This window comes from Octopus bimaculoides, chromosome 21 (assembly GCF_046866305.1).
Source record: "Octopus bimaculoides isolate indiv1 chromosome 21, ASM4686630v1, whole genome shotgun sequence".
NCBI classification, from domain to species: Eukaryota; Metazoa; Mollusca; class Cephalopoda; order Octopoda; family Octopodidae; genus Octopus; species Octopus bimaculoides.
Window position 1 is genome coordinate 37,263,616 of NC_142948.1, and position 27,500 is coordinate 37,291,115.

At 40.7% G+C, this 27,500-nt stretch overlaps 1 protein-coding gene across 1 annotated transcript in view; it reads left to right on the forward strand.

Annotated features, from left to right (window-relative positions):
• LOC106873409 (U3 small nucleolar ribonucleoprotein IMP3-like) overlaps nt 1–27,500 on the forward strand; it is an 86,008-nt gene that overhangs the window by 2,952 nt on the left and 55,556 nt on the right. The window contains exon 2 of the mRNA XM_089339152.1: nt 2,350–2,457. Within this exon, the coding sequence (XP_089195278.1) occupies nt 2,350–2,457 (108 nt within the window). The remainder of the gene's footprint in view (nt 1–2,349; nt 2,458–27,500) is intronic.

Below are 27,500 nucleotides of genomic sequence, written 5' to 3' on the forward strand. Positions count from 1 at the left end.
CTCCAATCTGATCTGGCAGCGTTTCTACAGCTGGATGCCCTTCCTAACACCAACCACTTTACAGAGTGTAGTCGACTCCAAGAGTGTAGTGCACTCCGAGAGTGCAATGTATATACAATGTATATATATATATATATATATATATATATATATATATATATATTTTTATGTGTGTGTGTATATATACTTGATGGACTCACCTGTTGAGCGTTCAACATTTGCCAAACAACTTCCACAAATGATTTGTTTATAATGACCAAATGTATGTGTTGCTCTCATTATTTCACTCTCTCTCCATCAGGTTGACATTTACCTGAACAGGTGCACTGTGCAGCATGCATCAGGTGTCAAAGTGATTGTAGAGCAATGTGACCTGAAATGTTTTGCTCAAGAACACAATGCACCACCTGGCCTAGGAATTGCAACCACAAACTCGCAATCGTGAGTGCCAACACCCTAACCACTAGGCCATATGTCTACCTGTCTATATATACACACTAATGGTGTCTTTTCTTGTTTGTTTTACCAAACTTTTCTCTCTCTCTCACATATATATATATATGTGTGTGTGTGTGTATATATATATATATATATATATATATATATATACTCACACACACACACACACACACATAATATAAAATTAATACATATATACACAGTGATGCAAACAAGAAAATGTGAAATTAACATTGTCCAACAACACCTCCATATAAAAGTGATTCTTGCCAGCAGTCAGAGAGGAGGAGGAGGAGATGTGGGAGTTGTTGCTGCTGGTGGTGGTGGAAGTTGTTGTTGTAGCTTTTCTGTAGGTGTTGTTGTTATCTTGGGGAAAAATATTCTTTAAAAAGCTTCGAGGTGGGGGGCAAGAAAGGAGAAAGAGGAACATTATCTAGCAGTGAGCACCTGGAGGAAGAAGAAGAAGGAGGACTTGTTGCGGAATGGTGCAACACTTGTTTCCACAAATGTCGACACCTGAAACCGAATATTCCAAGAGATTTTGGTAATGGAAATTAATGAAAGATAAATATATTTGAAATAACTGAGAGGAGACCCAGAGAAACACGAGACGGATTAGTCGGATGTTGTTGTTGTTGTTAAGATTAATAATATTGCTGTTTTTGTTATTATTGTCTGTTTTTTTTAATCATCATCATTATTATTGTTGTTGTTATGCTACAAAGATAATAACTTGGAGACTGATAGAAACGGATTATGTTTTATTGTAAACAGGAACGAAGAAAGAATGATGTGTATATATATTGCATTAGTTAATGTGTGTGTGTATATCTACACACACACACATACACACACACACACATGCATATATCATCATCATTTAACGTCCGTTTTCCATGCTGGCATGGGTTGGACGGTTTGGCTGAGGACTGGCAAGCCAGAAGGCTGCACCAGGCTCCAATCTGATTTGGCAGAGTTTCTACAGCTGGATGCCCTTCCTAACACCAACCACTTGGAAAAACAGGTGAGGGTTAGTTTACAGCTGGATGCCCTTCCAAATGCCAACCACTTTACAGTGTGGACTGGATGTTTTTTTACATGGCACCAGCACTGGCAGAGTCACCAAGTAACTTGCATGACAAGGAATCTTTGAGAGGGGGGAGGGGCATTTGAGGAGGAGGTGGTCTTGTGCCAGATGAAACGGAAGCAGGTGTTTTGCTGTAGAGGAGGTACGTACATGGATGGTTACCTGACCATTTGTAAATGAATGTCATTATTCTGTGGAAAAAATGCCTGATAACTGAGAGATATGTGTGTGTTTGTCTGTGTCCCCACCCCTACTATTGCTTGACAGCCTGTGTAGGTTTGTTTACACTTTCCACTTAGCAGTTAGGCAAAAGAAATTGATAGGATAGGTAACAGATTTAATTTTTTTTAAACTTGTACTGGAGTCCATTTGTTTCACTACACTCTTCTAATTTTATTTCATTTTCAAACTTTATCAAAATATTAAATGTCTGAGATGAACTGTTGTTAAAAAGATAGCAAATAATATCATGTGCTGTTAACTTCAAGTTCAGACGGTGTGAGTGTATGCATGTATGTTTGACCTCGTGGTTTTGGTTTCAGTGCCCCAGTATGGCTGCTATCCAATGACTGAAACCAGGAAAAGGATAAAACATAAAGACAGTGCATTTCACCACAAATTCAGTAAAACGAAAGAGTTAATTTCATTCGGCGTGTTTGCCATATCGTGTGCATTGGCACTTAATTCACATAGTTCAGTGCATAGTTGTTAGACAACACGGTACAACCGACCGGTTAACATGTAATTTATTTTCGTCTGTAATTTCTTAACATCTCTCATGTTGCTTCAAATTTATTTATCAGGTATAAAGGTTTATCGCGTGACATCCGAGAGCTGGCAAAGAAAATCAAGGAACTTGATCCGAAAGACAGGTATCGTGCAGAAGCAACATCCAGATTATTAGAAAAACTGTGAGTTCTTTTAATTTTTAATTTTCTTAGTTTTATTTATCATTTCTTAAACATTTTTGTGTTTCTAATTTTATTTCATTTTTAAACTTTATCAAAATATTAAATGTCTGAGATGAACTGTTGTTAAAAAGATAGCAAATAATGCCGTGTGCTATTAACCTCAGGTTCTGATGGTATGAGTGTATGCATGCATGTTTAAGCCTTGTGGTCTTGGTTTCAATCTCCAGACTGAACTGTGAATTGTGCTCTTCAGCAAAACAGCATTCTAGTCCACTTGACTAAAAACGAGCCCCAGCTACAGCCAAAGAATTAACCCTGCAGTGGACCAGTGTCCTCTTCACGTGGTGTGGGGAACATATTGTACTTTTTGTTGCTTATCATTATCGTCGTTGTTTTAACGTCCGCTTTTCCATGCTGGCATGGGTTGGACAGAGTTTATTGAGGCAGATTTTCTATGGCCGGATGCTTTTTGCTATCACCAACCCAGCAGTTTTTTTTTTTGGTGAAGTGGGGGAGTAGGGTTTGGGATTCGTCAATTACATCAACCCCAGTACGTAACTGGTACTTATTTTATTGACCCCCAAGAAGATGAGAGACAGAGTTGACCTCATCAGAATTTGAACTCAAAACGTAATTACCAATAATGGTACCAACTTGCTGCCTTCCAGCATAATAATAATGGTTTCAAATTTTGGCAAATTATTACTGCAGTTACAGCCGATACGATACGACTGACCAATGTCCTTATCACTGTCTCCACTACAGCCAGTACACACGGACCCTCCACTGCCACCACCACTACCAGTACAAGCCTTACTGTTGACCCCCCCCCTCCGACCAACGCCACAACGAGCCTCCATCACCACCACCATGTGTTGAACTGGGGGCCTACCATATCATCAGCACCAGCATCATCATTGACACTAGAACTGACCTCCCCCACCACCACCACCACCATTATACTTAAAAGAACCATTTGTCTTTGTGTGTGTGTGTGTGTGTGATGGAAGAAAGGTCAGACCTGTTAAAGATTTGTTGACATTCCTTTTGTTTTTCCTCTTACTCCCATTTACACCTTGTCTGTGTGTTTGTGTAGGTTAGGAAGGTGTGTGTGTGTGTGTGTGTGTGTGTATACACACACACACACATACACATATATTTATATAGTGTGTGTGTGTGTGTGTGTTGTGAATTGTAAATGTTAAAACTATTTGCTGTTCATAAATGTGTGAAATGTGTCAAGTTGTCACCTTCTCACCACATCACCACCACCACCACCACCATCACCTCACCCATTACTATTGCCTGTCCTCATCAGTATTGTCATGAACACCACCGCCATCATTACTAACACCACAATTGTCATCATCACACACACACACATTTATAGGTTCAGGCATGGCTGTGTGGTAAGAAGTCTGCTTCTCAACCATGTAGTTCCTTGTTCAGTCCAGGGCTGTGGAGTCAGAAACAGTTAAGGAGTAGCTGGAGTAAGTGAAACTATATCAACTCTGATTCCGACTCACAGTGTCTTTCTTCTTTAATATAAACCAGTTATAACAGATAGGCCGACTCAAAGTACAAGCGTGTGCTTTATGAAATATGTAGACCACAATCACTCAATTATATAAAAGAGAGTCGGAGTCAGAGGTGCCAATAGTAGAGGAGTCGGAGTCAAAGTTTTTTGTTTTGACTCCATGGACCTTGTTCAGTCCCACTGTGTGGCACCTTAGGCAAGTGTCTGTGTCTTCTACTATAACCCTGGGCTGACCGAAACCCTCTGAGTGGATTTGGTAGACAGAAATTCAAATTACCCCATATTACATATATACATGTGTGTGTGTCTTGTTGTCTCGACTCTGGGTGATGGTTGTAAGATGAATGTCACTGTTGTACAAGCAGTGTCATTCAATTTCAATGATATTCTGTGAAAAACCCTGTCTAGCCTTGGAGGGGAAATATTACCTTGCATGGAAACAAGTGAATGTTAGCAACAGGAAGGGCATCCAACTGCAGAAAATCAGCCTCAACGAATTCATGCAGGCAGGAAAAGTTAGAATTATAATAATGATGATGATAACGATGATTTCTTTTTTTTCCGTTCACAATCTTTCTTCCTCTTCCTTTATACCAGAGATTAAAGAATTAATCCCAGCTATCTTTTGTCTTTCATTCCTGTAATACAATCATAATAAGATATGATGTATTGGTGTGTGTGCGTGTGGATGTATGAGTGTGTGTGTATGTTAGGAGAGAAGTTATGTTAAGGAGAAAAACTAATTTCCTTCTTTTGTTATTTGCTTAATTATTTAGTTTTTTATTGTGCCAGTTTTTCAAAAACGTTCTTCAGTTTAGAGATTAGAATAATTTTTCTCTAGATTCTTCTTTCAGTCTTGTTTCCTGTTTTTTTTTGGGGGGGGGGGGTCATAATCAACAGTATCATCATCATCTTTATGATCATCATTACCATCATCATAGTCATCATCACCTTTATGATCATCATCATCATCAACATCATCATCTTTCACCTTTTGTTTCCCCTTTTTCTTCGACACCACTCCACCATTACAACAAACAGTAGTGTGACAGCAAACATACATACATACATGTTGACACGCATAGAGGCACATACACACAGGCTCATGCATGCACAGGCACACACATACGTATACACGTGCCACACATGTACACACACACACACACACATCTACAGACTCTCACACTCCACATACAACACATTTTTGTCATCTCCTGTCTGTATTTCCTGCTGTTGTTCATTGGAAATGGAATTTGGGAATTGTCAGGGTTTTGAAATGCTTCTCATCCGTTTGTCAATAGCGAACAGATTCAGATGAAAAAGAGGACCTACATTTCATGGTAATTCATTCCATCTGCATTTCTTTAATCTTTTGCTTACCGTATTTCTATATAGAAACACACACTGTCTTTGTTGTAAATTAATTTTGAAAATAGTGGACAGGTTAGGCACACCAGCGTAGCTAGAGTGTGTGCCACCCGGGGCAGCTCTTTCATTTTCCACCCCCAGTGGCCCTTCCATTTGCTGGCTCCGACCCCCACAAAAAACATATTGCCTACAACGGACCCAAAAGAGGTGCCCCATTAAAAGTGCCGCCTGGGACCTCCCCACCCCCGACCGCTCAAGCATGCTAGTGGTTAGGTACAAGCATGGCTGTGTGGTTAAGAAGCTCACTTTAAAACCAAATGACTTTGGGTTCAGTCCCACCATGTGGCACCTTGGGCAAGTGTCTTCTAATTACAAGCTGCATGTAGCCCCAGGCTGACCAGTACCTTGTGAGTCGGTCTGCAGGATGGAAAGTGTCTTGTGTGTATTTATAAATGACTGAAAGAAATAAAAGAGTACATATGTATGCTTTCATTATTGTTGGCCCTTGAGTCACTCTAACTTCTGCTGAATAATAATAATAATAATAATAATAATAATAATAATAATAATAAAAATAATAATAATAAAAATAATAAAATATACACATACATATTGTGTGTGTGGTGGGAGAGATGGGGTACAAACCATTATCTTATGGTTGGTTTTTCTAGTATTTTTACTTTATTCACTCATCATTTTTGTTGCCATGCCAACTAATTAATGTATTAATTAGAATAAGTTATTCAAGGCATGGTGGTGGTGGTGGGAGGGGCAGCAGGAAGTGTACAAAGTAACTAAAACTGTAAGCATGTCCTTGCAGGCACACCCCACCCCACGCTCACACATGCGCACGTGTGTGCACATAGGCATGCATACGCATTCGTTTAGACTAATAAGTGCAGACCGTCGTACACACACACACAGAGACAAACCACCCGACTGCAGACATGCTCATAGTTTTACATACGCAGAGAATTAGCCTCAGGTTGTGTCTTGTGATAAGTGGAGTGGGTGGGTGGGTGGTTGGGTGACTTGTGGTGATTATCTTTGTTAAATGAAAGATCTTGGAAAACAAAACAGACACGATCAAGATGATGATGATAATGGTGGTGATGATGATGATTTCTTTGGAGATCAACAATAACAAAGAAGGCAGAATAATGTTTAAGGGGACAATTTCAAATTCTGTCAAGGTCAGCTTTGCCTTCCATCTTTTCAGGGTTGATAAAATAAAGTACCAGTTGCGAACTGGAGGTTGATGTAACTGAGTTACCAGCTATCCCAAAATTGCTGGCCTGATGCTCTAACAATTCCCTTGATCCACCATCCTTTCTGTTATAAGCACATGGTCTGAAATTCTGGGTGGGGGGGAGCTAGTGGATTACATTGACCACCCCCCAGTTGTTAACTGGTACCTATTCTATTGACCCTGAAAGAATGAAAGGCAAAGTCTGCTTTGATGGAATTTTCGAATTCAGAACATAAAGATGGGAGAGAGGCTGGTAACTATTTCATTCAGTGTGCTAACAATTCTGCCAGCTCACTGCCTTGATAATAATAATAATAATAATAATAATAATAACAATAATAATAATAATAACAATAACGATGATCATCATCATCATCTGTACAAACAAAAAAGAAATTGAGATATAGGCACAAGCATGGCAGTGTGGTTAAGAAATCTACTTTGCAATCTTGTGGATTTGGGTTCAGTCCCACTACATGGCACCTTGAGCAAGTGTCTTCTCTAGCCCTGAGCTGTTCAGTGCTTTGTGAGTCGTGTTGATGGATGGAAACTATGCAGAAGCCTATTTGGTATATGTGTATGTTGCATCTTTGTTGTTTGTCTTTTGTTGCTTGACAACAACAAAATAAACAAACCAATAGAATAAATACCAAACTTTAAAAAAAAAGCAAGAAATACCGGAGATGAATCTGCTCAGCTAAAGCCCTACAAGAGAATGCCCCAGCATGGCCGCAGTCAAATGACGGAAACCATGAAAACGATAAACACACGTGACACACATCTGTATATGAAAGGGAACTTATGTAATCCTTGAGTGACGGTGGTGGAGTGGAGGCAGGGAGGATGCCTGCCCTTCATCCTCTTCACCTGCATCTCTCTAAGCCCACCCCACCCCCCACCCCTTCATACAATCTCCACTTCAACAATAAACCTACTTTGTCTCACCCTTCAAACCCTACACTACCTCAGCCCGCTCTTTTTTTGGTTTTGTTTTGTTGTTGAGCGGTGGGGTAGGTGGAGGTAGGTAAACATTTTCTTCTTTTCTTAGATTTTTGTTGTTATTCTTTTTTTTTGTTATGCAGCAGTAGTGGCAGCAGCAGCAGTTGTTGTTGTTGCAGGTCTTACTCTGTCAAATGCAAAGCTTATTCCTTCCTTTTCTTTCGAATTAATCATACATTTATTAACACAGCTTTGAGATTTCTTGGTCAGTGTCCATGTTTCACTGCCAGGCATGGCTGTGTGGTAAGTAGCTTGCTTAGCAACCACATGATTCTGGGTTCAGTTCCACTGTGTGGCACCTTGGGCAAGTGTCTTCTACTATAGCCTCGGGCCAAGCAAATCCATGTGAGTGGATTTGGTAGATGGAAAGTGAAAGAAGCCCGTCGTATATATATATATATATATATATATATATACATATGTATATATATATATATGTGTGTGTGTGTGTCTGTGTTTACATCTCCGTAACTTAGTGGTTTGGCAAACAGAAACTGATAGAATAAGTACTAGGCTTGCAAACAATAAGTCCTGGGGTTGATTTTTTCGACTAAAGGCAGTGCTCCAGCATGGCTGCAATCAATTGACTGGAACAAATAAAAGACTATATTCTTTTACTCTTTTACTTGTTTTAGTCATGTGACTGTGGCCATGCTGGAACACTGCCTTATATATATACATACACACACACACACAATGGGCTTCTTTCAGTTTCCGTCTACCCAATCCACTCACAAGGCCTTGGTTGGCCTAAGGCTATAGTAGAAGACACTTGCCCAAGATGTCATGCAGTGGGACTGAACCCGGAACCATGTGGCTGGGAAACAAGCTTCTTACCAGACAGCCATGCTCCAGTATGGCCACTGTCCAATGACTGAAACATGTAAAATATAATGATAAAAAAAGTAGGACTTTGGGTTGTTACTTCCTTACAACCCCATTTGGAAATAACCGATACTGCTTCACCCCTAAAATTGCTCGAGCCCTCAACTTAGAGTAACCTTCTTAGAGAAACCCTCTTCTGAGTGGTCATGGCTGTAGCTGTGGTATTGGTGACAGCTGACCACTGGTCTGCATCTTATTAGTCGTTTTTGTTGTTGCTCCTGTGGACCTGTTGTAATAAAACGGTCAATACACTTACCACATGCTTGTTGTTGTTGTTGTGGTAGTGGTGGCAGTGAGCGCTACTGTCTGTGTGACAGTGGTAGTAGTAACATTGTTGGGGTGGGTGGGTGTGTGGTAGTAGTAGTGGTAGCATTAACATTGTTGGGGTGGTGGTAGCATTAGTAATATTAATGGTGGTAGTAGTAGTAGTAGTAGTAGTAGTAGTAGTAGCAGCAGCAGCATTGTTGAGGTGGTGGTTGTTGATTTGCATAAGCTGGATATCTCTACCACCTGCTTCTCCATATGTGTGTGGGGGCGGTGGTTTAATGTTTATAGTCCTGCTGGTGGTGGTGGTGGTTGTTGTTTGCTGGTGCGGTGGTGGTGGAGATGTTGGCGGCGGTGTTGCTGCTGTTGTAAACTTGAGCCCCGACTATTAGCCTCCCTTATCTTATAAAAATAAATGATAATAATGATAACAACAACAATACTACTACTACTACTACTACTACTAATAATAATAATAATAATAATAGTAGGGATAATTATCTTAGTAGGTGATAATTATCTGTAATTTTAACACCTTGATCTAATAATTAAGTTTTCAAAAACTTTTATGGTGGTGGTGGTGGTGGTGGCAGTGATGTTAGAAATAGTGTGTGTGTGTGTGTAGTTGTGTGCACCTGAATGCAATTATATAATGTGAGTGAGTGACTGGTGTTCCGCATACGCACACATAAAATGTCTGTGTCTACATTTAACAATATATGCATCGTTTCTGCATAGATATACGCCTCTAAAATGTACACCTGTTTACATGGATTGTGGAAACTTGTGCATGTACATGCATGCACACGGTTGCGTGTGTGTGTGTGTGTGTGTGTGAACATATATATGAGGGTATGCTGAAAAGTTTCTGGCCTTGGGTAAAAGAAAATACAGGAGAATCAGTTAATTATGATTTTATTCAACATATTCCCCCTTTTAGATTCACACACTTACTTGCAGGGGTCCTTCGGTTTTTCTAATCCCTGTAAAAGAGTTCAGAATGTTGAGGGTCTCAAACTAGGCCTTTCGTGATACCCTTAAAACCAAAAAGAGGCCAATAGAGTAAGTACTAAGCTTTCAAAGAATAAGTCCTTTAAGGCATTGTTCCAGCATGGCCACAACCAAATGACTGAAACAAGTAAAAGAATAAAAGAATAATAAACACATATGGTGATTTTTCTGGGGTTTTTTTTCCAGTTTTCATCCACCAAATCCACTCTCAAGGCTTTGATTGTCCTGGGGCTGGAGTTAGAGAGACTTGCTTAAGGTGCCACGCAGTGGAACTGAACCTGAAACCGAGTGGTTGGGAACCAAACTTCTTAACCACACAACCATGCCATGATTGTGTTTATGTAGCGTGTGTGTGTGCGCATATGTGCCTGCCTGCTTCCCAAGCATATGCCATAGAGTGCGTGCGTGTGTGTGTGTATCTATGCAGATGCATGCACACAAGCAGACTGGTGGGGGGTGGGGCATCTCACTCCTTCCTTACCCATAATTTGGGTAGCTGTGTCGGGTGGTGGTGGTGGGGATTATGCCTATGTGGGTGAGGGAAGTGTCAAGTTTCTCTGATGATTCATCAATGGTAACTGTCAAGAGGGTTGGAGTGAAAACCTCATTTTGGAAGCTTTGGTTGATGACGATGATGATGATGATGGTGGTGGTGGCGGAGGTAGCTGAAAGTCAGTGGTTCTTGCAGACAGAGAAATAACAGCACCCCAGCCCTCACAAAATAGAATCTTTTTATCTTTCACCCGTTTCTCTCACTGGGCTGCAGCCATGCCGGGGGCAGGAGGGGGGGGGCACTGCCTTGAAGGGTTTCGCTGAACAAATTGATCACAACACTCGAAAGGAACTCGGTCACTTTGCCTCCCTGTGGCCCCAAAATGGTTAAAGTGGTCTCAATTAAGACCTTCCATCAAAACTCTTTTGTCAACTTTGGTCCTTAAACACCAGCTTTAATAATGACAATGTTATTTTACCAAATTCTTCATTGATTTCAAAATTACTCGAAGCAAGGGCCGTATATTTCAATAGAGATATTAATGGGAACAAAAAAGTCAAACTCTGTTGACTTATACAACATTTATTGACTTATGAAAACGTTTGATATACTTTGTAACAAATTATAGTTGCATAACGAAGTACCACGTACCGTACACTAGTCATTAAAGAAGTTAAAGGATTGCGTTGTTGAAGTCTTAATTCTAGCTCAGCCTTGATAAAACAGATTTATAAATAAATAAAGGCATTCTAAACATGGCCATCTTGTCTGTATTTATGTCTGTGGCTACATCTTCCTTCATTTGGTTTCTTTTTTAAGACAGCCAAGTATGATTTGAAAGCAATTATTGCTGCTATTTTAAGCCAACTCCTTCGAGTGGTTGATGATGATGATGATGATGATGATGATGTGGTGGTGATGGTGGTAGCTGCAGTACTGGGATGGTTGTTGTTGTTGTAGAGATGATTACATAGCAGATTGTCTCCTATGTTATGTGATATGGTGAGTGTGTGTGTGTGTGTGTAAAAGTGCATGTCTGCGTGTGTGTAAAGTTGTCCAAATGTGTCTTGTGTTATGTGATACAGTCTGTGTATGTGTGTGTGTGCATGTCTGTGTGTATGTGTAAAATTGGACAAGTTTGTTTGGTATCTTGAGCAAAATGGTGTGTGTGTGTATGTTTTCGTGTATGTAAGTAAACAAAAAAAAAATGATGTATACGGGTGTGGTTGTGATCCAGATGTTTGTGTACTGAAAGTGTGTGTGTGTGTGTGTGTGTGTTTATATTAATGATGCAAGTGTATGTATATATGACACAAATGTGTGTGTGTTTGTGTGGGTATGTGTGTGACAAATTCTTGTATGTATATATATATATATATATACTATACAAGTGTGTGTTTGTTAATGTTACAGGTGTATGTATATGTATATATTACAAGCATGTGCGTGAGTATGTGGCACAAGAGTTTCTGTTGCAGATGTATGATACAAATTGTGTGTGTGTGTGTGTGTGTGTGTGTGTGTGTGTGTGTGTGCATGTGAGAGAGAGACCTCATGCATTCCAACTGATACAGGGTTGGGCTTCACTGAGAAGTCATCATGAACAGATTTTAGAGATAGCACACAGATGGGGAGGGAACACAGGGGTGGGGTGGGGGTGGAGAGAGAGCATTCACAGTTTTGACCGGGGATTTTTTTTGTTTTGTTTTGGTAGAACACCTGATAACCTTTGCACTGGTGCTTTTTTCAGTCATTTTTTTTTTATTACATCGTACTTTATAATTTTTTTTTTGTTTTACTTTTGAGATCTCCAGATAACCCCATTGCTGAATGGGAAGAAATGTTCTGTAGAGATTGACACTTGGTGCTGTTTTCAGGCATCTAACAGTGTGAGTGATACAGGCAGTGGTGAGAGAAGAAACCCAAAAAGAAAAAAATAACTTCATGCAGGGAGGAAGAAGAGAGTTCTAATATTTCTGTGGGCAGAACTCTTCCTTGATGCTGCCCCCACCTCCACCCCGTTGTCAGGGGGAGCAAAAAGGGAGAGAGATGTCAGTTTGGTGTTGTAGGGATAAATAGATCAGGAGTAGTGGTGGGTGTGGGAAAATATTATTATAACAGTGAAGGATGAGGGAGGAAGGAGATAATGGGGAGAGTGTGTTAGTGAAGAGTGAGGGGAAAGCATTGGCTCTTTGAGTTCCTAACTTACTCTTTCTCTCTGTGTGCATAAGATGCTGCTGTGGTGCAAGGGCAGCTCCCAGATGGTGCCAAGTTCTTGTTGTGCTCTCTTTATAGTTTATTAGATTTGGAAACTACTGGCCAGGAGATGGTAAGAACAGAAGGGAAAGAACCTTACAGATACATCATCATCATTTAACATCTGTTTCCCATCCTGGTATGGGTTGGACAGTTTGACAGAAGCTGGTCAGCTGGAGAGTTGCTTGGGTTCCACTCTCTCTGTTTTGGCATGGGTTCTACAGCTGGATGCCCTTCTCACACTGGTCACTTTACAGAGTGTGCTGGGTGCTTTTATGTAGAGCCAGCATTTATGTGGCACCAGCACGGATGCTTGTACATGACACCACTACCCATGAGCCCACGAAGCTAGGACCTCATCTTAGTTGAGAGAGGGATGTAGAGGACCTGGCTGTATGTATGGACAGCCATAGTTTTACTTAGCTTCACATGTCTTCTGAAGCACAGCAAACTGCCAGAAGTCTTGATCCCTTGTCATCTCTTCCGTGGGGGCCCAAAATCTGAAGGTCCCTTCTCACCGCTTTGTCCCACATTGTCCACACATTCCATCCACAATTACAGATGAAAACTTCTTTACGCAGCTGTCCTCATCCACACACATCACATGTTCATACCAGTGCAATCTTCTCTCTTGCACATTATATCTGATGCCTCATACACCCAATTTTTCTCTTAAATCATCATCATCATCACTACCATCATCATCATCATCATCATCATCATCAATGTCTCCTTTCTATTGTCCTGGTATTCTCTTGTCTCTTCTGTTAATCCACAGTGGATTATTTATAAGCAACCATAAATCATTAGTTGTTTCTAATTTAAACTTAATTAAGATCCGCAGCATGGTTTCACAAAGAATCTGGAACGTTTCTGACTCAGTCGGCTGTAAAGAGTGGTGGAAAGTTTCTCTGCAGATCACTGGCTATGGGCTCGTTTCTGCTTGGCCAGTTCTTACGTTTGCTCTTTTCTCTGACGTACAACAGCTTACTGTTATTGTATAACCTCCCCACCCACCATTTCTATGTCATTGTACTTTGCTCTTCCTCTCTCTCTCTCTCTCTCTCTTTGTCTTCCTACCTTTCTCTCTCTCTCTCTCTCTGTCTTGACCCTTTATTTCCCCACTTCCTTCCTTCTCTGAATTGCATTGTCTTCTTCCTCTTCCTTTCTGCCCATTCCCTCCCCCCACCTCTCACTCCCCCCACTCCAGACAAACTCTGGTTTTCTCCTCTCTTCCTCTTCCTTCCCCCTCACTCTCTCAGTTCTTCTTCCCCCCCCACACTTTCTGCTGTCTCTATGTACATGTGTGTGTGTCTGTCTGTCTGTCCCCCCCCCACTTCGCTCTGTCTAGTAAAGATGATATCACACTGCCAAGTCTTGACACTGAGAACTGAAGTACTGTTTACTTACTAACCCAAGTGTGACCTCACACTCGAAAAGAAAAGAAATAAGAAAAAAAAAAACCAAAGGCTGGCTCATCTCCTCCCCAACCTCTCTCTCTCTTCAGCACACAACCCCCAAACGCGTCAGCACCAAAGTAACGTCAGCACAACTCACCCTACAACCCACTCAGTCATCGCAGCAACACTCTGCATGGTCAACACACCTCACACCACCAGCATCCCAACCACTAATACCATCATCATGCCATGTCTACCAACAGCCGTGTGTAGTTCTGAAGCTTGCTTTGTAACCAAGCTGTGTGGTTATGGGTTCAATGTCACTGTGCAATTTAGAGGAATTGGAGAAAGAATTAAGGACCCCTTTCGGTCATGAATGACCATGGGATTGCACCTAGAAAGTTCCCTTCCACTATGTGCACGGTTGTTTATGAAGGACCAGCAGTCACCCATGCTTACCAGTCTCCCCTCTTCCCACCACTGATGTTATCCAAGGGAAAGGCAAAGGGGCCGATACAGCTTGGCACCAGTGATGTTGCAACTCATTTCTACAGCTGAGTGAACTGGAGCAATGTGAAATAAAGTGTCTTGCTCAAGAACACAACACACAGCCTGGTCTAGGAATTGAACTCAGTACCTCGTGATTGTGAGTCCAACGCTCTAACCACTGAGCCATCGTTAAAGCTGGTGTGAGTCCAAAGAGTCTTCACGGTCCATATTAGGTTGGATTTCCCTCCTAAGTAGACTAGGGACCATTTACTAATAAAGTGTAGTTCTCTCTTCACTCTTTCCCCACACCCATCAGGGGCAGGGTGGAGGGCAGGGTGGAGGGCAGTGGCTCATATTGGAGTCATTGGACTCTTGTGTCTGTATGGAAATAACTTCGCTAATCTCTCTGTGTGATGGGGGGGGGGGATGCAGAGAGATGGGTGTTAGAGTAGTAGCTGGTTGTGGTGGTGGGGGCATTGTTTACACTCCCCCCTCCCATCTATTTCCTAATACTTTCTCATATCTACTGGGTTGGGGTTGGGGGATCTGTACTATTACAGTGTGTGTTCTGCTAAGGGCTGTGTGTACGTGTGAGTGTGTGTTTATATGTATGTGCATGTGTGTTTTGTTATGGACAGTGTATTGTATATATATATATATGGTGTGTGTTTTACTATGGGCAGTATGTGTACATATGAGAGGGGGCCCTGTATGTGTGTGAAAGACACATAAATATGCGAAACTGTGTCACTGTGTGTCTGTGAGTGTGTCACTGTGTCATTGCGAACGTGTATGTGTCAGAGTCAGTCACTATGTGTATATGTATAAGAGAGTTTCTCTATTACACTGTGTGTGTGTGTGTGTGTGTGTGTGTATAGTACCTGTTGAAAGATGAGTTAATTCTTCAATTGTCTCTCTTCCTGTCTTCATGGAATTTGTCATATTTGGTGGGCAACTGGTGGTGGTGGTGTATGGAGTGAGTCTATAGGTCTGTCACTACTAGTGGTGGTGGTGGTGGGTTTTCTTAAAGGTGTGAGGGGCGGGGACAGGGGATTGTGGACAGGATGACCCATCAAACTGTTACATCCTGATGGAAGTGTTTTTTTATTTGTTTATTCATTGACAATGTGTGTGTATGCGCGCGCGCGTGTGTGTGTGTGTGTGTGTGTGCATGTACATTTGTTTGCAGTTTCTGTGTGTGTTTGTGTGTGTACATCTAGATCATATGTAGTGTATACATGTGTTTGTAGTTTCTGTATGTACATCATATGCAGTGTACACACACACACACATATATATATATATATATATATATATATATATAAAATGATAATAATAATAAATAATTTGGACCAGTAAGTATAAGTTGATTATAAGTGTGTTTAAATGCTGAGTAGGGCACTGGCACAGTTTAGGCTAGCTGTTGTCGAAACATATGTTGTACTTAATAAAGCTCTAATGCAAAATCCATCTCTTATTAATTATATATACACACATGATGAGCTTCTTTCAGTTTGTACATCATTTTTCAACAAAAAAAAAAATTTCTAAAAAAATTCCGAAAGTGATCTATTATGCATGCCCTAAAATTTTATTTCGTTTTTGCGAAAAAAAAGTGCGTAAATTACATGGGTTTTTACGGTGTATGTATATGTATGTACACACACTTACGTATGTATGTGTGTACAGACACAAGCATACATATACATAAATACATATGCATGTTGCAATCTCATTAGTGCCAGTGGCGTGAATAAAGCAGCCAGTCCACTCTGTAAAGTGGTTGGTGTTAGGAAGGGCATCCAGCCATAGAAACCATGCCAAAGCAGGCACTGGAGCATGAGACAATCTTTGGACTGAGTTGGTTCTGTCAACCCATCCAACCCATGCCCGCACAGAGCATGGACATTATATGATGATGATTATATATATATATATATATATATATATATATATATATATATATATATATATATATATATATCTGTGTGTGTATTCATACAGGCATATATACGCTCACATATCACTGTGATTAATCATCAAGAAATTTGTAATCAAATTTAGATACGCCAATACACACACACGCACCATACATACATTAACATTATCATTTGATCTTTTACACACACACACACACACCCTATCGCACATTACATTCACACCCACACACACACACACTTTCTGTACTCGTATATCTCTGCCACATCAGCAGTGATAAGCCGTCTAAATCTCTCCCATCTTAAAGCCAAGTGTTCAAAGGAGTAGAAAGAGTACTTCAGATTTAAGGGGGCATGGGTTTTTTTTGTCAATCAGACAGGATGTGGGGTTCTACAGTACACCACCTCCTCCTCCTCTTCCTCCTTCACTCCCCCCCCCCCCCCACTACCTCTGTTCTTTACTGTTGCTGGCAGATAAAAAGTACAACAGGAGTGGCACCTGCAACTCCTGCAGAGGTACTTCACTGCTCTTCTTGTTTGGGTGGGGGGACAACTGAGGCGAAACCTAGAAACAGCATGAACAAGAACAACAACAATGGAACAGTTATGTGATTGCTTGACTTGCTAGAATAAGCAGCCAAATCCCCTTCCTCGAATTACACCTACATACCGTCCTTAAAAGAAAGTGGGACATTAATTAATGTAATCCAAGATGCTTTGTTCCTGGAAACAAGAAACCAGTGGTTATGATTTAGGACCACTGGATGGGGCGGTGGCGAGGCCCTTCGTTTAACAACAGCAGCAGCTAGATATAACAGGTAAAAACCTCACTCAAATCTCACACCCTACTTACTGTCTTAAAGTAGGCCACATTGGATAATGTAGTCCAAGATGTATTGTGACCAAATAAAAGAGAGAATGATCCCTGCTGAAATCACTTGATTATAAGTTTGCTGAGTCGGGGCTAACCTAGGGCTTAACATAACTAGAAATAACAGCCAAAACTTCCTTCAAATTACACAGTCTGCAGTCTTGAATAAAAAAAAAAATGAGTTGATTGGGTGATGTAGTCTTAGATACACTATGCTTGAATGAAAGACACAGTGGTTGTGGTTGTCTAAGTTTTGAATACAAGTCTACCCAATTACAACTGACCTGGAGCTCTACAACAATATATACATATGGATGGACTTGTCAGCCATGAAAGGTCACACATCAAGAGAAGAGACCACCATGATGTGTTTTATATGCATACAATCCCAACAACACCATGGGACTGTTGCTGTCTTTTATGCCCCAAAGATTGATGGATTGAAAATCCATTTTGGATGGATGCACAAGCACAGAGCTGCTGATGGTGTGATTCTTGACCAAATTTGTCCCCCAGACACTGCCCATCCCCTCATTTGGGGATTGTGTCTGATGTTTTGTATTGTTGTTATAATAAGTGCAGATGTGGATGTGTGGTAAGAAGTTTGCTTCCCAACCACATAGTTTCAGGTTCAGTCCCACTGTGTGGCACCTTGGGCAAGTGTCTTCTACAGTAGCGTTGGACAGACCAATGCCTTGTGAGTGGATTTGGTTGGTGGAAACTGTAAGAAGCCTGTCATATATATATATATATATATATATATATATGCAGCATACATACGTACATGTATGTATGTGTGTATCTTTGTTTGTCTCCACCACTGCTTGACAACTGGTGTTGGTTTGTTTACATCCTTGTAACTAAGCAGTTTAGCAAAAGGATGATAGAATAAGTACAGTACTTAAAAATAAGTACTGGGGTCAATTTGTTTGACTAAAACCCTTCAAGGTGGTGCCCCAGCATGGCCAAGTAAAAGATACAATTAGATGGTTTTATCATTTGATTTCATTGTTTTGCCAATACAGGAACCAACTCTGGTTTCTTCTGAACTCAAGTCTTGGACACTCCCCTCCCCCAACGTCTAAGGTATATATTCCTGAGCAAGTCACATAAGGGCCCTAATTGACTGACCTTCCTCCCACTCACTTACTCACCCCATGGGCTTGCTTCCTTCTTCACGGTTGAATGGTTCTAGCAGGAAGCAAAGGGCAAGGCATGGCGCCATCCAGCTGTAAAAACAATTCTCCAATAATAAAAAAAAATAATACCACCAGCACCACCACCACTAGCATCACCCCCATGCAATCATGGTAAACTAAATAAAGAGAAAAAATAAATGAATAAATAAAATGGTGTTGCTTACTAGACAAATTCTGGAATATTCTTGCTTTCAGCTGCACTGAATGACTGATTTAATTTAAAAACAAAAAAATCATCATCATCATCATCATCAGCAGCAGCAGTTTATGTTTTCTTATTAAAATCATTAACTCATTTGTACTACTTTTTTTAGCCATAACATGTGTTTATTAAATTCAAGTGTAATTAGTTGGTGGTATCAGGTGGACCTCCTGGCTGGGAAGATACAAGTTTTATATACCAATATATTTATGAAATCATTGGATGCTTGCTTTCTTTACTCACACACAAACACACACACACATTCTTTTATTCTTTTACTTGTTTTAGTCATCTGACTGCAGCCATGCTGGAGCACCACCTTAAAGGGTTTTATTCTTTGTAAGCCTTAGTACTTATTTTATCGGTCGCTTTTGCCAAACCACTAAGTTACAGGGCTGTAAACACAGCAACATCAATTCTCAAGTGATGGAGGTGGTGGTAGTGGCAGTGGGGTGGAACAACACAGACACAAAGACACACACAAATATCTACACACAAACACACACACACAGTTTCTGTCTACCAAATCCACTCACAAGGCTTTGCTTGGCTTGAGGCTATAGTAAAAGACACTTGCCCAAGGTGCCATGCAGTGGGACTGAACCTAGAACCATGTGTTTGGGAAGCAAGCTTCTTACACCATCTTGAAAACGGTGTCCTTTGTTTCCAATCTTCTGTGTAAACATACTCAGCCATGGTGAAATATTTTACCTTATTTGACATCAGATTGATTGATGATCTGAATCCGCAGGCTGGATTCAAGCCACAAATCTATCACTAGGTAGGCAACCAAATTACCAATCATTCTATAGAGAATATCTGCTAGTCATTGGTGAGCGGTAATTGTTTGCGCATAGTGTACACATAGAACCTACTGCTCTGAGATGCATGTAAACACACAAACTTCTATCTATTTTTATATATAATACAGCATCAACTTGACGTAATTGTTTCTACATGTGTATGTGTGTGTGTATATATATATATATATATATATATATATATCGTTAAGATTAGAAAACAAATTACAACCAGATTATATCATAGTATTACTGCAAGAAGAGAATTACGATAAAAATAATTTACTATCTTTGGTGGGTGTGCAGTGCTTGCTCACCTGGCGCACCCAGAACATACACCCTGCTGTTATTCCATCTTCTTAAAGTTAGGTACTATAAATTGTTTTTGCTATTAGTCATTAAGAATAGCAGTTAATTCATAAAACGATACATATTATATATATATATATATATATATATATATATTAGTCTCAGTGTGTGTGTGTGTATATATGTATTCAAATATGAGTTAAAAGCAGCTTGAGGAATATAAACAATATCAAATACACATAGACAAGGTATGTGTTTTGCTTGTTTGTGGGTAGGCTGCGCTTATAGGCTTATACTCTCTTCATGCATCTGGTGTTGAAACATCCAGGAAGTCATAGACAAGGGAGATAACTTGTATTGGATCCCATTCAGGAGTGATAGACATTGATATTCATTGTCTTTGTGACTTGTCAACACTGTATTCGTGAAACGAGGCCGATGCAAGCTGAAAGCTAAATCACTGTCCATGACAATATGGAAAATGGTGTAAGAAGAATCTGCTAGTATATATATATATATATATATATATATATATACATACAGGATGTATATCTAAGGCAACCAACTTTTTTCAGTTTTGTCTCTACTGTTCTCTACTGTTTTGGCCAGCTTTGGGTTAAAAGTAACTTGGGTGTTGGGATGGTCCATCTGCTGGGGGTGGTTGATATCCCCATCAACCACCGCCACCATCACCCATCATCATCATCACCGGTCTTTGTTTACGGCATGTGCAACATGAGATGCTTTGTCAGTAAACGTCATTTGAAATCTGAGTCTGTAAATTGAGGATAGGCAGCAACTCTGGTATGACCCTTGTGGAGACAGGAGGAATGGAACCCCCATCCCTGCTCACTCCCAAAAACTAAATGAAATGAAATAATTTTTTTTCTTTAAATCAGACCCCGCCCTAATAAATCCTGACCCCCATCTCAACCTGTGTAAAGGAAATGAGGGGAGTTGAAAACTAAAAACAAGAACTGGAGACAGAGAGAGTAAAATGTCACCCGTTTTGCCCTTTAGCAAAGTTCATTACATAGGGTTTAAGGTGAAGGGTTTTTAGGCTGTGATGAGGGATTGAATTCATTGACTGGGTGGAAGGGTATTTGGAGGGTAGTGAAGAAATCTGTGTAAGCTGAGAAAGGTAGCTAACCATCCCCTGAGAAAATGAGCAAAAACAAAAAGGGGCCCCTCTCCCCTCACTGTTTGGTTGTGTCATGGTAGATTGTGTAGGTGGTGTTCCTGCTCTCAGGCTCCTCTTTTGTAACCCTTAGGGGGCTTATCAGGCGGTAGGGGATGGAGGAAGGAAGGTGGGACCCTTTTGAAAATTTTAGCTTTTGTTCTTATGTGTTTTGGAAGAGCTTGTGCCAGCCCTTAAAATAGTCTGCTGCAATTTTAAAATGTAAGGACCAAAATAGAATCCCCTCATTGTCTCTTGGTGCCATGAGTTATAAAAAGAAATAGACAGTTATTTAGAAGCTCATTTTGCAACTACATAGTTCCAGGTTCAGTCCCACCGTGTAGCACCTTGGGCAAGTGTCTTCTGCTATAGCCTCAGGCCAACCAAAGCCTTGTGAGTGAATTTGGTAGACGGAAACTGAAAGAATCCCGTCGTATATATATATATGTATATGGATGTATATGTGTGTCTGTGTTTTCTCCCCCCCCCATCACTTGACAACCAATGTTGATGTGTTTACATCCCTGTAACTTAGCGTTTCAGCAAAAGAGACCATTAGAACAAGTACTAAGGCTTACTATGAATAAGTCCTGCATTCGACTTGTTCGACTTAAGGCAGTGCTCCAGCATGGCTGCAGTCAGGTGACTGAAACAAGTAAAAGAATTTTTAAAAAAATAAGATTAAAAAAGAAAAACCCTTGGCACACTCTTCTGTTGCACAGTGCTCCTGCTATTACCACCACTATCTTCATCATCATCACCATCATTATCATGGATTTGTTTATTTCGAAACTATCAGGAAGGGGTGGGGCTTGGAAGAGAGAGAGGGGGAGGGAGAAGGGGGAGAAGGAAAATGGGGTAACAAGTGGGGGTAGAAACAGAGGAAAGATATTTGGTGTAATGAATGGTGTGGTTGTCACAGTGATAACCTGACACTTAACAGCTTGTGCCATTTGACTTGGCCACAGGGTGTATAGAATTGCAAGAGCGGAAGTGTGTGGGTGGGGGAGTCTGGGAAGGTGTCACCATCGTCATGGTTGGTGGTGGTGGTGGTGGTGGTGAGCATAAAGTGTGTGGTGACATTTGGGTTGTGATTGACAGGCAAATTACTCTCCATGTAATTAATTGGTGACTAGCATCGTTAACTGTTTGTCAGAGAAGTAGAGAGCTGGTGCAGCAAGCAGTTTTGTTCACCACCACCACCGTCATGTGATCAGCAATGATGTCATCAAACGTTCATACAATCACAGAGTGTTGTTATTGTTGTTGTTTGGTTCCAGGTCAATCCTGATTGAGCAGAACAATGAACAAAAGCATTCCTGCTGTGGCAATTCTTATTTCCTCTTCTTCATTTTCTTCAGGCGATGTGCATCCATAGAAAATCTGCCTCAGTAAGCTTTGTCTGACCCATGCAAGCATAGAAAAGTGGACATTAAAACGACAAGGGTGATGATAGTGTATGATTCTGAGTAGGGCCGCATGTCAAGTATTGTCAGCCTGAGCCAGCTGAGACTAGGACATGTGTTAAGAGTTGTCCTATCCCAGAAGTGTATCTCGTTGTCTTCCAGTGTGTTGTGACCCTCAAGGGGCTGTTGGTGTCTTGCATCTGAACGACTGGATGTGTGGCTGAGGGCTCAGGCAAGGCAATTGTATAAAAATACTGTTCAAATATTTTGTGTATTGTAGAATATAACCAATTAATTGCACATGAATTTTAACAGTAAAATTTTATATGGACCGCTAAGGGCCATATGAACCTGGGTTGAGAACCAGTGCTCTAAGGCAGGGGTTTTCAAACTTTTTGACTTGTGGACCCCTTTATATTTCAGGCTTTACCTTAGGGACCCCCTTATAAATGCTTATGAAATTTATACATAAATATTTGTTTAAAATAACATATATTTTTACATTTATTTATTTAACAAATAGGTTTATTGTCAATTAAAAGATTTCGATAAAAAGTATTTGCTGTCCGCAGACCCCCTCTGGTCTGCGGGCCACAGTTTGAAAACCCCTGCTCTAAGGGTTATTGAGGCATACAAGCTACCACACCATTACAAGGACTCGGCGTTGTAGTGAGTGGTGTACCTCGGACTACATTATTCAATGAACCTTTTTTTATGTATAACAGGGTGTATAATTTGAGGGACATTTAGTTGTAGGTTAAGGGACAACATAGAAAATCCTGTTTATTATTGCTAGTGGTGGTGAATTTATTATGAGTGTTGTTTAACCATTGGTTAGCTTTTCACTGAGCAGACCTATGATTAAAATGTACTAGAGGCTCCCATGGGCTTCCCCCACCCATCCATCCATATTGCTCCTGTATGGGCATGAGTTTTGTGCATCTGTATATCTCTAAATGATGTGTATATGTTTACATTGGCATGTGTATGTCAGTATTGTTACCAGTGTTCACTGTGTGTGTGTGATGAAAGGGTTCTTCAAAAACATGTATTCTGGTTGTTGTTGTTGTTGTTGTTGTTGTTGTTATTGTATATTTATGTGTTGTTACTATTTCGGTTATTGTAATGGTTACCGATATGTTTGTTTATGCCTCAGTTTGTGTGTGTATACATACGTGTATGTATATATATATATATATATATATATATATATATATATATATATATATATATATATATACATACACCCAATACTATTTCTATCTCAGTCACTGAGTTATGTCTGTCCATCCACCCACAGACCCAATTAAGGGTGGCTAGGCAGGCATAGGTAGGTAGACATAGGTGTATGCGTTCTTGTTCTCATCCAGCTTCTAAACTTTCATTCATTACTGCCCACGCTGTGATTCATTCAGACACCAGATAACTGCACCGATTCCCCCCACCACCACCCCACCCCTGCCCCTTCCCATCATCTCTCGTTGCTGCTGTCTATCTACCCTGATATATACCTAATCAGCTGTGCATATGCACACATGCATGCAAACACACACGCACTCTCTTTCTCTCTCTCTCTCTCTCATGATATTGTGGTTCCTTTGATTTCCTGTGTTTGTTTGTTTTTCATCATTATAAACATCCTTGTCATCAATGCCACTGACACAATCATCATCATCATCAATGGTATTGTTGTCACCACACTGTCAACAGCCCATTATCGTCTTTATCATCATCATAACCATTGTTATGGCTGTTTCCAACAGAATACTGCAAGAATGAGACTGACCTGTTGCCGGTTAATTGCTGTAGATTTGGCTGCTGTGTTGAAAGGATGAAAGGCAAAGTTAACCGTGGCAGAATTAACTTGGAAGTAGCCAAGTACTTGAAAGAAAGATATGCCCTTAATGTAGTTGTGAGGGAGATCGTGTTTGACATAGAATGTGACAAGGCCAGTCCTTTAAAACACAGGTACGACCCCTTTTTGCCAGCTGAGTGGACTGGAGCACCCCTGCCATCTATTGAACTCCCAATCTTACGATCTTGAACCAAATCCCCTAACCACTTAGCCATCCATATATGTAATTACCCTGTTCTACCAGTAACTGTGATCTGTGCAAGGGTTCATATGTTAACAGCAGTGTTTATAGTTATGTAATCACCCGGTGCTGTCACAATATCTGTTGTGTTGTCTATTTAATGGGTTAACACTGAAATAGACACAATTTATGGTTATATGATTGTGGTTGAAAGCAGCTGTAGGACTGTGAAAGAGCTTACTATCAAATTTGGTTTTTATTATGATGTAACGCTGAGGGTATAGAGTTGACTATTATTGAACATTAATGCATAGATGTCTGGACCCTGTCTGCTTTATGTTTTTTTTATTTATAGGTAGTCTTTTGTTCTTTTATTTTTTTACTTGTTCCAGTCAGTAGACCGCGGCCATGCTGGGGCACTGCCCTGAAGAATTTTTAGTCAGACGTACTGACCCCAGTGCTTATTTCTTTGGAGGCTAGTACTTATTCTATCTGGCTCTTTTGCCGAACTGCTAAGTTATGGGGTCATGAACTCACCAGTACTAGTTGTCAAGCGGTGGGTGGATGGGGAGGGGTGACAAACACACACACACACATGCATGCATGCATATATATGTGTATATATATATATATATTTATATATATATATATAACGGACTCCTTTCAGTTTCCGTCTACCAAATCTACTCACAAAACTTTGGTTGGCCGGGGCTATAGTAGAAGACACTTGCCCAAGGCGCCATGCTGTGGGATTGAACCTGGAACCATGCGATTGGTAAGCAAGCTTCACCGGTGACTAATTTAACAAGAACATAGATTGTGGTAGGCTAATTTCTCTTCTTTTAATTGATTTAAATTGCTCATATTAAGGAATAACAGCTTGTCTATCTGACTTACAAGCTGGTGTTTGGAAACAGCAAATGCGATTATTATTGTCATTATTATGAAACAATTTCTATTATTTAGTGGCATTGAGGTCGTAAGCTGGCGGAGTCGTTAGCATGCTGGACAAAATGCTGAGCGACATTTCATGTGTCTGAGTTCAAATCCTACTGACATTGACTTCACCTTTCATCCTCTTGGGATCAATAAAATAAATACCAGTTGAGCTCTGGGGTTGATGTGATTGACTACTCCCTCCCCTGAAAATTTCAGGCCTTGTGCTTATACAAGAAAGAATTATTTATTGTCATTACTTGGCATACAACTAACCATATACCCAAAGTCCAAATAATTATATATGTGTGTGTGTGTGTGTGTGTGTGTGTGTGTGTTTGATGGGCTTCTTTCAGTTTCCACCTACCAACTCCACTTACAGAGCATTAGTTGGCCTAGGGCCATAGTAAAGGACACTTGCCCAAGGTGCCACACAGTAGGACTGAACCTGGAACCATGTGGCTGGGAAGCAAGCTTCTTACCACGCAGCCACACCTGTACTGTAGTGTTTTCTTTTTTAAAGTTACTCCCCTCTCTTTTCTCCTGTCCCCCTCTTCTTTCCCCCTCTATCCCCTCTCATCTTTCACTTTCACTAACTCAACTGTTCCCCTTTCTCCCACCTGCAACATAACGACATGTCTTCAGCTGTTACTTATTTGTTGTCAACGATATTGTTGCTGTTGTTGGTGTTACTGTTTGCTCATAGTTTTGAAACAGCATTCACAACAATGCACCCATACCTGTACCTATATAAATAGCTTTTTTTGTATTAATTATTTTCCTTTAACTTGATGCCTGAAGTGTGTTAAGTAATTTTAATATTTCTAAAGCGAGCTACGAATAAAATATAAGTACCGGGGTGGGGGTGGGATTTTGTTTCTTATATTTATCTTTATCGTTTTCATAACTTATTTTATTTGATGTTACTGGCCGCAAGCCTGGGTGTTGCCGCCTGTAATACAGAGGAGGAAAAGGAGCTTGATTAGCCGCTGTCAGTTTGTGCAGGTTGCTGTTGAGGCCTCGACTGTTGTCGGACACTGCACTGCTGCTTTCTTCCGCAGTGTGAAATGGCAGCCAACATATGACAAATGAATGCCTTTAGGGAGACCTGCTGAAAGTTAGCGAGAAGATCAGGCAAAGACAGCTGCCACTCTCAGATCACTGCATGTGCCACCCTCAAGTGGAAGCATCCAAATTAGTCTTGTGGCACCCACTTCATGGTGATGTAAGAAGAGGAAAATGTTGTCACACTGGCTTGGAATGTATCCAGGACATCAGGGCAATGATGGTGAATCGAGAAGTGTGGTGGGTAGACTTTGTTGCTGTAGCCCAGGTTGGAACCTGGTCATAATAATCTTTTCTACTCTAAGCATGAGGCCTGAAATTTGGTGGGAAGTGGGAGGCAGTCGATTAGATCGACCCCAGTATGCAACTGGTACTTAATTTATTGACTCCAAATGAATGAAAGGTTCGGACACCGGTAGGATTGACAGATCGATAGCTCTTTCTCGATTCGGTGGGTGGTGGTGCATAGCCGTTCTTAGTTGGTGCAGCGATCCGTCTGATTGATTCCGATTGGCAGAATTTGAACTCAGAATGTAAAGACAGATGAAACACTGCTAAGCATTTCCCTTGGTTTGCTAATGTTTTTGCCAGCTTGCTGCCTTAACCTGGCCATAATAATAAGATAACTGTGGCCTGTCTAATAAACGAGTCCCAAGAGGTGGGATGGCTGTTGCGAGTGTCATTGACCGTTCTCTGCAGCAACACTTCTGCAATCATGTCAGTGAGTTGTGGCTAAACCACGCTGTTTGTTCTTGGGTATGGAACCCATTATTAGGTGGTTGCCCAATGTGTTTAAGGGAGCTTTGACTGCTACTTGTAGCACATTGGACAACCACCTAATAATTGCTTGTAGCTTGTTTATGGTTGGCCGTCTTCTTCTGCTCCAGTTGGTCAGTTCACCATGCATATCCCTGCTCCTCCCTCAACTATTGAGTTACCCTTTCAACCCCCTCATTGTGTATTGGAGGAAGACTTGGGTTCTTGTTGTTTTCTCTGTCTACAATGACTGACTCCTTCATTTACAACTACTCCGCCCACCCCACCCCCACTCGTTGGCCCTGTTTCATTGCTTTCTGTGTGCATGCAGGTGTGTGTGTGTGGGGTGGGGGTTAAAAAGTATTTCTCTTTGTATGTGTGGATTGATTGTGTGTGTG